This window comes from Diorhabda carinulata, chromosome 7, assembly GCF_026250575.1.
Source record: "Diorhabda carinulata isolate Delta chromosome 7, icDioCari1.1, whole genome shotgun sequence".
In the NCBI taxonomy this organism is placed as follows: Eukaryota; Metazoa; Arthropoda; class Insecta; order Coleoptera; family Chrysomelidae; genus Diorhabda; species Diorhabda carinulata.
Genome location: NC_079466.1, coordinates 23,926,823 through 23,937,086, shown reverse-complemented (window position 1 = coordinate 23,937,086; position 10,264 = coordinate 23,926,823). Strand labels below are relative to the sequence as shown.

General features: G+C 28.4%; 3 protein-coding genes and 2 long non-coding RNA genes across 5 annotated transcripts; 2 read left to right on the top strand and 3 right to left on the bottom strand.

Annotated features, from left to right (window-relative positions):
* Positions 1-57: 57 nt before the first annotated feature.
* On the bottom strand, positions 58-1,035 carry LOC130896241 (iron-sulfur cluster assembly 1 homolog, mitochondrial). Its single transcript, XM_057804191.1, has 4 exons — positions 863-1,035; positions 748-801; positions 395-470; positions 58-296 (listed from the first exon to the last, which is right to left on the bottom strand). The coding sequence occupies exons 1-4, from the start codon at positions 941-943 to the stop codon at positions 118-120; spliced, it is 390 nt and encodes a 129-aa protein (XP_057660174.1). The 5' UTR covers positions 944-1,035; the 3' UTR covers positions 58-117.
* A 416-nt stretch (positions 1,036-1,451) lies between these two features.
* On the bottom strand, positions 1,452-2,565 carry LOC130896284 (uncharacterized). The gene is made up of 2 exons (XM_057804277.1): positions 2,393-2,565; positions 1,452-2,113 (listed from the first exon to the last, which is right to left on the bottom strand). The coding sequence occupies exons 1-2, from the start codon at positions 2,423-2,425 to the stop codon at positions 1,706-1,708; spliced, it is 441 nt and encodes a 146-aa protein (XP_057660260.1). The 5' UTR covers positions 2,426-2,565; the 3' UTR covers positions 1,452-1,705.
* A 1,151-nt stretch (positions 2,566-3,716) lies between these two features.
* LOC130896330 (uncharacterized) lies at positions 3,717-5,500 on the bottom strand. Its single transcript, XR_009059560.1, has 3 exons — positions 5,414-5,500; positions 4,165-4,303; positions 3,717-4,098 (listed from the first exon to the last, which is right to left on the bottom strand). It is a non-coding gene; the product is annotated as an uncharacterized LOC130896330 (long non-coding RNA).
* On the top strand, positions 4,546-6,688 carry LOC130896331 (uncharacterized). The gene is made up of 2 exons (XR_009059561.1): positions 4,546-6,032; positions 6,537-6,688. It is a non-coding gene; the product is annotated as an uncharacterized LOC130896331 (long non-coding RNA).
* Positions 6,689-7,503: 815 nt separating this feature from the next.
* Positions 7,504-8,693, top strand: LOC130896337 (uncharacterized). Its single transcript, XM_057804347.1, has 2 exons — positions 7,504-7,668; positions 8,001-8,693. The coding sequence occupies exons 1-2, from the start codon at positions 7,654-7,656 to the stop codon at positions 8,589-8,591; spliced, it is 606 nt and encodes a 201-aa protein (XP_057660330.1). The 5' UTR covers positions 7,504-7,653; the 3' UTR covers positions 8,592-8,693.
* The last annotated feature ends 1,571 nt before the right edge of the window (positions 8,694-10,264 follow it).

Sequence of the window (10,264 nt, the reverse complement as noted above, 5' to 3'; positions counted from 1 at the left end):
TATTTAATTTACTTTATACATTAATAAATAAATTCACAATTGAAATAATATAACCTATCATGCTCTATTGTTTAATATTATCACTACAATTCATCACAATTGTCAGATATTTCATTTTTATACACTAAAAGATTCGCCGCAACCACAGGTTCCTTTAATATTTGGATTGTTGAAGACAAATTCGGAACTGAGTTTACTCTCTACGTAATCCATTTCAGTCCCTAATAGTGTCAACTGTGCTTTTTTATCAATAAATACTCTCACACCATCTTGTACTACCTCTTCATCCATTTTATCTTGAAAGTAAAATAAACAAAATTATCCCTCTTTTTTCCCTCAAAAACCCAGCCAATTTGTGATACTAAGGCTTGTTTTGGAATATTTCTATATTTACCTTTTTTTTCTGCATAATCTAAAGTATACGACAAACCATTGCAGCCCCTTTGGCGGACTCCAATTTTCAAACCAATCTATATTATAGAAAGTTAAATTAACACTCATAATTCAACATCTATTATCCAGATTAGTTGAACATATATCATCAACAGTTATAACCGATTGCATAACCTATTGAAAGTATTTTACTTTTTTTAAATAAATTATATCGAAGTCGAGTTACTTATGATTCCTTATAACAAAATCAGTTATTAAAAATAATAACAGAAGGGATGAAAGTATCTAATAATTATAACATTATTAAATTTGACATTTATAAAATTAAATTGCAAAAAGTTAAGTAATACTTACATATTGATTTTTATCTTTAAGTATATCTTTAATCCGATTAACTGCAGAAGGTGTCTGAGAGAAAAAAAAAACAAATTTGACTGCTTACTTTTAAATAAACAATTTTTTAACTTACCAAAAGTAAAGCTGCTCTTGTTGGTAATAAAGTTCTTTTGACCGCTCTAACAGTTGCTGTAGCTACAACTTTTGTTGCCATATTAATATAGAAACTTTTTATATACAAGAATTTAATCCGTAATTCCAAACATTATACTTCAGTTCGTTTAGGTTATGTTATCTATAAACCATAGATATCCCCTATAAAATAGGTTTGTTCAGCATTATGCTCTGACTGTATTTCAAACTTTGATTTATTACACATGACTTGACTATAATCTTTTAACACAGGTAGAAAGCCATACACTTTTATCTCAATTACCAACTAAATACTCTATCGCCATCCCACAAATATTTTAGAACCTGATATAGTGTGATACCCGACCTAAAATATGTGTTGGCATGCACAGATTCATTCCAAAACTTTTGTTCATTACTGAAATATAATACTGTGGAACGCACAGTTACAGATTGTTGGAAAAAACCTATAAAACAAGATCGTTGGTTTTACTTTGTAAATACGAGTCTAAACCACGAGATAGAATAAAAAGAAGAATGTGTCAAAGTCAAATTAAATATAAGTTCTATATTAATAATTTGAAAGAAACTAGGTCACTATTTATTTATTTATTTAATATAAACTACACGCAATAGTTGAGTTAAATACGTAATTAAGTACTGCAAAATGTTTTTGGCTTTAACATTTATTTAAATAAGTTACAATTCATAGTAGTTGCTTAAATGAATAATTGAAATGTTTGATTTATATGTATAATTCATATTTTTACAAATTTTTATTTGAATATTTTAAAAAGTCATTAACAGGACTACAGTTTCTTGAGTTATAAAACTAGTTCAACAATTACTTGGACGATGCAGTTACTTGGCCTTGATTTATTGGATTCAATGGGATATATATTGCTTCGTCTGCTTTCTGATATGTCCCATCAGGTACAATAACTTCTCCGACGGGTACAGCTATTTGCTGTTGAAACTGGAGAAGTGGTTCAGGTGGTGATGGTTGTTGTATTTGAGGCAGTAGCGGTTGAATGTAGGATTGCGGATATATTGGGTTCTGAACCAAATAAACAGATTCTTTATTATCTTTGTTCAAAATCTCCAATACCAAATTCGCTAGGGTGTCCACAACTTCAGATTTCACTTCACCTAGAGTAATTTGGCGGGGTTTGGTTTCTGTTTTATTTATGTTATTGGTGTTCCCAGTTGAATTACATTTGCAAACAACTGCAACTCCAATAATAAGGAAGATCTAAAATGGAAAATATAATACTAAATATGATACTAAATAATGAAGCCACCTGGTACACTCTAAAGTTTAATGGTTTGGCCTGAGCAACAGTCTGTTTGCAATACAAGCTCCGGGGAGATGGATAGACACCTGGTATGAGACAAGTTAAGGCCTGTATAGAAATTTCACACGCACTTACTTAGATCAAAAATATCAAATTCTTTTTTATTATAATATAAAATTAGCCCCATTAAATTATTTTTGGGTGATACACCATTAAAATAATTAGTTTAAACTTACTGTAACTTTGGTAGACTTTGGAAAAAATGTCATAGTCAATGTTACCTGGAATGGAACAAAAACGAATTTACGATTGAAAATAAATTAGTTATTGTTATAGTATTAAATAAGGGAAAATCAAGGTGACTATAAAATTCACAATTTTAATAAAATTTTTAGAGAATCATAAAAATTGCAACGGGAATTAATTAATTCAAACAGTTATTAATAAAATTAGTTTTATTAAGCGTACAATTTTCATTTAGTATAAAAAAATCTCTCAATACAATGTGAAATGAGAAATTTTTATCGAGGGGATATACAAGATGAAAACACTAATATGTCTTATCCACTAAGTAAAATAGATGATAGAATCATTTCAGTTTTTTTTTATAAAAAAACTCCCAGCCTTGTTTATTCTACATACACATAATTGCATATAATCCTAAACAATATCTATAGGTTAAAAAAATAATTCTAACTGCAGAGTTGACGACTTTCCTTCAACGATCCTGATTGCGGTCCTGTCTGATGTATAACAAGTTGCCTATGTTGATTTGGGTATTAGGAGAGAAATTTAAATATAGTTTGCAACAATAATGTACAAGTATTTTACAGAAAATTAGATTTATATTTAAAAAATTGTATATTATATTTCAATTAAGACATTAGGAATAATTTTCTCAAGGATCATCATGGACCACTTACTACAAAAAAGGCAGAAGAAATAAAAAAGAAGAAGACAATAGATAAAATAATAGTAGGGAGTGTGTCTATCAAAATAATAAAATAATAGTGAGTCGAAATCATCTCTCTCGCTATATTTCATATTTAAATTTCAAGGAAGTTTTCAGTTTTATAAAAACGTGTCAAAACAATGTTAATAATTGAAATAGATGCGTATTTAATTAGGTTATTATTACATAAAACGTGGCAACGTTGTAACTTTCCTATCGATAGTGAACCCGAGATATTCGCAGATATTTTACCTTTCACGAACTTGACGTTGTATGCTGTGCTTTTAAATCGACATAACCCAAAATTTTTCAATCATATTATTCATTTATTTTTGATTTTCTTTTCAAAAAATAATTAGGAAAGGTGAGAAAAATGACAAAACTAACCCTATATATATATATATATATATATATATATTATGTTTTCAAAAAGTTATATATAGCATATGATTTATATCATGTGATCAGTGAAAACAAATTTGATTGGTTTCGAAACCTCTTGAGCATTTCAATGTTTTTAATAGGGAAAGAAAATCAGTTGGTAGCATCGAAATGAAGTTTAAGAATCGATAAAATAGATTTAAAAATATACTTGTTGCCAAACTTAATTATATTTCCGAACAATTAGGAATCTATTTGACAGGAATTTTTTTCATCAAAGTTTTTTGATATTTGTAAAAAAATACACAGTGGGTTCTTTTTTGGTATATTCGTTTAATATTTGATAACAATATTACTGTCTCTTTACTACAGTCTCCACAGTTTTTTTAATGATTGATCCAGTGTTTTCACCGTTGATAAGGGTACTTCCTGAGAGTACCGAGCCTCCGTTGAGCGTACCTGGCTGAAGTAGTCCACCAACGGTGTTCTGTAAAAGCCCCACAGGACAAGAGCAATAGGTCGTACCAGTTACAGGATAAACACCGATAGTTTTGTAGTATTGCATCAAATTTCCTCCACTAGCACATTGGTAGCCGTTAATATTCGCATCTTTAGCAATAAAAAAGATACGCCGTTAATAAACAGAATCGGTTACAGGTTATTCACAATACTTACTAGGTACCCCTACAAAGGAATTAAATGCGCTACCAATTGAAAGAGCGCCGTCGGTAAACGTTTTACCGACGTCCGAAAAAAAGTCTGGATTAGGTTCGGCAGAAGCAATAGCAACTGCCAATAAAACTGATAATACCACCTAAAAATCATATGTATATTTATAATAATTAATATATCTTAATATATTGAATAAAATTAATTAATATATAAACATAGCCACGAGAGAAACGATCTTGATTGCGGTCCTGTCTAGTGTATAGCAAGTTGCCTATGTTTATTTAAGTATTAAAAAGAATGAGGAATAATTTTCTCAAGGATCATCATAGACCACTTAGTACAAGACTCGGCAAAAGAAATAAAAAAGAAGAAGACAATAGATAAAATAATAGTAAGGAGTGTGTTTATAAAAATAACAGCGAAGGGAGGTAAATACAAAAAAAAAAACGAAAAAAAATAGCGCAAAGGAAAAAAATTATTTTTAAGCATTCAAGGTATTGTCTCTTATATATTATTAACAATTTCGTATCAATTTTTTAAGTCTTACGAGGTATAATACTTTTTTATATCAGTCGTCAACAAACATAAAATAATTAAATGAACATAAATGGCACTATTAACTAATTGTGTTATTGCAGTGGATAATATTGGTACTTACCAACTTAATCATTGCTATTTCTACTATGAATTGTCGTAAAACTACAGTTCAATACTTACAAAAACTGACCATTTATACTTTTGTCTTAACATTATTAATCACTTAATATATTTTAATGATTTTTTAAGTACGTAAACACTTTTATATCAAACATGTTCAAGTATACTAATAAGAATATGGAATTTTCACAAATACACTGTTTAAAATATTAGCAAAGTTATAAACCTATTTCTATCAGAGACACGTTTCGACCTGGTGATTATTTTATATCAAAAGAGATTTAAAATCAAGATAAAAAAATAGAAAGTATCTTTAAAGAGAAAAATTTTCCACTACAAATTCATCAATTAATTATAAATGATATAATTAAAAAATAATTTTGAAACATTTAATAAAATTCTCAACAGATACAGAAAGTTGTATGTATTTAAAATGTAATTAAAATATAATATTTGTTCCAGTATAAAAACACAATATTATTTAAAAATATTTATAGTTGAATATCTAAATACCGACTTTATAACAAACATGTTGAAATTCGTAAGTATAAATTTTCAAATTTCTATTTAGTTAATTGAAATTATCAAAACCAACCTTAATATCACTAAAACTGTACTTAATATTCACGTTTCTCAACTAGATACAAAGATTTTATACACGACTAGATACATTCAATCTGTTTTGTATACTTACTTAAAATTAGGTTATTCTTCTTTTCCGTATAGTTTAGTCCTTTTCTCTATCATTACACTGCTACTTAGTTTTTTTTTTTTTAAATTTTCTATTCCTTCTGTTCGAAGAAACAGCGAAAATATACGATAAAATATTGTTTTATGAGCTATAATTAATGTTAATAACTAATTAAAAATTTTATGTTACAAATTAGTGTAAACTTACAGCTTCGCTTCCTATACGAAACCAAAAAAAGAAGAATGAGAAATGCAGGTTATATCAGAAATACTTCAGTGATTATTCCATACAAACTGTTTATATTTACAATACAATAACTTTGTCATATAGTGCCCAATGATTTAAGTAATTATAATGTAGTGGTTTTATTATCAGGTAGTTCTTTTGGCTGTTGCCGTTATTGCTGTAAATGGAAGCGTTCTTAATGCCGCTTCAACTGTCGGCGAAACTATTAATGCTGGGATAGATACAGCTCAAAATACAGCTTCGGCATTTTTTGGTATGAACCCGGGAATTAATGGAAGTGAGTATAATGTTTTTAATATGTTTTTCCGAATCTATCTGGAGTAGTGTTTAAGTTTGCAACGTATATTTCGTTAATTATAGTTTGTTTTAAAACTTTTGCAGAAATCTTATTATCTGTAGTGTAGAGATTATTAAAAAAGAACCATATTAGTTACAAACTAAAAAGTAATTAGATTAATTGATACTTTTTTTTGATATTTTAATTTAATAATAAAAATAAATCATATATGTTAATAATAACAAAGTGGATACTGTTTGTTTTTGTCAAATTAAATTCAAGTGAGTTATAAAATATAGAATATAATATCACTAAATGTTGAATGTATATTTATAATTAATTTTTTTTCATATTTTGAATCTGTATATAATAATAATTATTTTTTCATTTGATTTTTGTAATCTTCGTAAATACCTATAAGAAACGATTTAATAAGCTACAGTGTTGCCAAATTTTGTGATGTAATGTCTTGGAAACGAGATTAGCAACTAGATTCAATTTCAGATTATGACGTATGCACTCCGTGGATAGGTCTATCGCGTTTCTATGCTTCAGTTGGTATATTACAAATTCCCGGAACGAAGTGGTGTTCTTGCCCTACTGGTATTTTTAAATAAATAAAATTAAAAAAAAAATAAACGTACATTTTACTAGTATATGCGATTTTATTTAAAAAAGTGACCGTTTCCTTCAAAATCCTTCATTTTACGGAAAATATACAGGGTATTTTAAAAATGGCGTTAAGGAAAATAAAAATTTTTGTTCAATAAATAATTTAATCGTCACTCTATACCATAATTTATGGGTTATTGTTCTTCAATTTTTGAAACAAAATATTTCGAAAACGGCAACATCTTTAAAAATTCGTATAAATTCTTCAACACCTCTTATCTTTAATAAAAACGACGTTATGTGGCAACGGTGTATTATATGAAGTTAGCTGAATATACGAATCTAAGGAAACAGCTGATAAACGTCAAAATAGCAACCGTGAGGTAAACAATCGACTTTATAATAGGATCTATTTAAAAAAAACATCAAAGCCACATTTCCAGGAGGAAATTTCGCATTTCGTCGTTTTTCCCAATAAAACTAACAACCTAAAATAATTTCACAAAGCTAATAAATCCGCACGCAGAATTTTACGACTAAAGCATTTACTTACCCCACAGCGGCCATTTTGATGTGGGAATCGGTACATTTTGACAGTTCGTGTTCTATACACACGTTCTGCGTTGCCGATATTAATTTATAATTATAATAAACACGAAATTGTTTTTATTGAAGCAAAAATAAACAATATAATGTCGTATTCGACAACTTTACTTAAATGAAATGTTCCACTCTACTCCATGCATAATACGAACTTTTTTACCCTCCACATATTGTTGATTTGTATAACCGCCCTTATTGATGTTGCTACACGGTTGAAATTCGTATAAAATAATCTTATGAAATAGTAAATGTGTCACTTTCATTTATATCATAACCACTCGCTAATTGCATTATCACTAGTTATGTGATATTTGCATCTTTAATTTGTGTTGAGTGGGACGTTAATAAAACTGCGGTAATCTCCATTAAATCTGGAAGTACGATCCTACTTCACATTCAGTTTAAAATGATGAAAATTTTGGTAAGTATAATACAGAAAATACCAATACGAGAATTGTATAGTGTGTTGCATACATTTTTTTATATTCAATATAGCTTGCGCGTTATACACGTTATTCCATTATGGGAACTGTATAATGTGTTGCATACCTTCATCAACTTGATTATTATTATTTTTTTCATTATTATATATTTCTATTATTAATTTTTTTTTTAAATATGGATAATAATACGACTACAATTTTTGAATAACCGATAAACTCTCATATTCTGTACAAATACATTGAAAAATATTATAAAATCAAACCTGTATAACGTGTTGCCTAAATTTCTCGACTGTTTCGTTGTTTACAGTGCATTGGGATTATTTTGGAGCTTTCGTATTTCTGCTACGGGGAATCCGGTTACAGTTACCCCAAACCTGAACACGAGAAAATAGATATTTCTAAATTCGTTTACTATTTCAAACCACCGCCGGAAGAACCTAAACCCACGGAAGCGGTACCTCTACCTGCACCTTCTAAGAAAAAACTTTATAGATATATTTTCATTCAAGCTCCTCGTTTCCCGCAACCATCGCCGATCGTACCAGTTCAACCACAAACTGAAGAGAAAACCATAGTATACGTATTATCAGAAAAGGAAAAACCGCAAAAGATATTTTTACCCACGCCGGTACCTCATAAACAGTTATCACCAGAAGTTTATTATATTAATTATGGTTTGAAAAAGAACGAGGGCGGCCACTACGGACCACCTAAGGTGGAAGAAAAATCTACTGAAAAACCATCAACTACCCTGTCTTCATCGGTTGAAATAAAATCAGCTGTTGAATCCGCAAGCGTACCATCACCGCCTGGTACTTCTTATGGAGTACCAATATTACCAAGCCCTTCATATGGAGTACCTTTTAATCCCGATTATAGACCAAAGGATAGCAAATAAAAAAAAATTTTGTAATAACTTTTATTAAGAACTGTAAATATACATTTCCTACAATATATTTTCTCATAATTTATCCATAAATGTATATAATATACACATAAAACATCTACGTATTTTATTTTCATTTAACTTTTTAGTATCACCTGGTATAATTACAAATACAGCTAGAGTTGTGTCGTTTATTTAATTAGTTCCAATATCTGTTTAGGTATGCGTAAAAATTCGTGATTAAAATTATATTTAATAGTAGTTTTAGCAAAACTACGTTTTGTTATTAATATATATATATAAAGTTAAAATACCTTTCGTTCCTATTAAGAAACAGTTTTTACCTTAAAAAACGATAAAAATTTGCTTTAACGAACTGTTATTTTAAAACTCCTAAAGTTGTAAAAAGAAATCTACATCTCTATACTTCGATATAAAAATTATTTTACAGTTTTCTATAGAAAAACCTCAACGTTCGTAGTAGGAAGTGAAGATGGCGTCGCTAACAGTTTTAATAGTATCTAAAACCACAGATCACATTGAGTCGACTGGGAGTTCAATATGAACTAAAACCAAAAGACTAATTTGCTTGATTGTTCAGTAAGTCATTTCTGATTGATGTCTTCTACAGTATAGTCAGACTTATATAAATATATAATTAATTCGGATCCTACAGCAACTAATCTCACAGTATTTTTTAGTTCCAATTATTGAAATGTCTCGTCTAAACACTTTATACGAGGGTGTATCGTATTCATAGCAATCTGCAAATAGAGATGGGTCTTACCTCAAGCATAGTTTATGTCTTATTATATGGAAAATGTTACTGAATAAAGAAAGAAGAATATTGATTTCAAAATAATTGATCCCAAATTATACCTTACTGATACAAATATAATAAACTAAAACCCTTATTTTATAATCATAAAGGCGATTCTAAAATGTCAAGTTAATTTTTAACTTTCCTTTCACACCTCTAGATTTGCCTAGCAGAGTAGTTATAAAGCTGGCAACCATGATGTGAAAATAATTGATAATTCGTTAGTTTTATCTATGGTTCATGTTTATAGTTTTGTGTTATTGTAATTCTCAAATTTTTGATTTTGAAGAATATTTCTAAATAAATTTTGTGTATTACAATACAGTTATAGGGGGTGTTACTTCCTCTATTCTTCCCAGCTAAAGGACAGTAAAACAATTAGAACAAATATTACCCAGGAAATTCTTGAGATTTATAAAAATATTTTTGCATTTCTATTATGTAAAGAATAAAAATATTACTTTCGGATACTTTTTTCTTAATTAATAATCGATTTCGATTTATTCAAGCTGATTCTTCTAAAATCTTTAACATTGTTTTAATACTTTAGATACTCGACGAAAGTGCATAAATTTATAAGTATTGCTATTATTGTCATATCCTTGTATAAAATAATTACTTAATATAAAATAAACACAACTTAATGGAAATAATATTTCAATAAACAATTTTTGTATAAAATATTTTATTTGGAAATGTATATTTATAACGTTAATATTTGATTCTAATGGTGTCAATTTTGTCAAGATAAATAACTCTCTAAAGGTGAGTGTTTCGTAATTTATAAATTAAAGATTAAATTATATTATAAACACTTATTTAGATATATTAAATGCCACTTACCACAATTCCTAACGAGATTATT

What these genes read in the sequence shown, in the direction of transcription:
- LOC130896241 (XM_057804191.1), bottom strand. Translation starts at nt 943, where the DNA reads ATGGCAACAAAAGTTGTAGCTACAGCAACTGTTAGAGCGGTCAAAAGA. An exon ending in TTAAAGATAAAAATCAATAT is followed by an intron (nt 471 to 747) that starts GTAAGTATTACT and finishes TCTATAATATAG; the next exon opens with ATTGGTTTGAAAATTGGAGT. An exon ending in AGATTATGCAGAAAAAAAAG is followed by an intron (nt 297 to 394) that starts GTAAATATAGAA and finishes TTTACTTTCAAG; the next exon opens with ATAAAATGGATGAAGAGGTA.
- LOC130896284 (XM_057804277.1), bottom strand. Translation starts at nt 2,425, where the DNA reads ATGACATTTTTTCCAAAGTCTACCAAAGTTACA. An exon ending in CAAAGTCTACCAAAGTTACA is followed by an intron (nt 2,114 to 2,392) that starts GTAAGTTTAAAC and finishes TTTCCATTTTAG; the next exon opens with ATCTTCCTTATTATTGGAGT.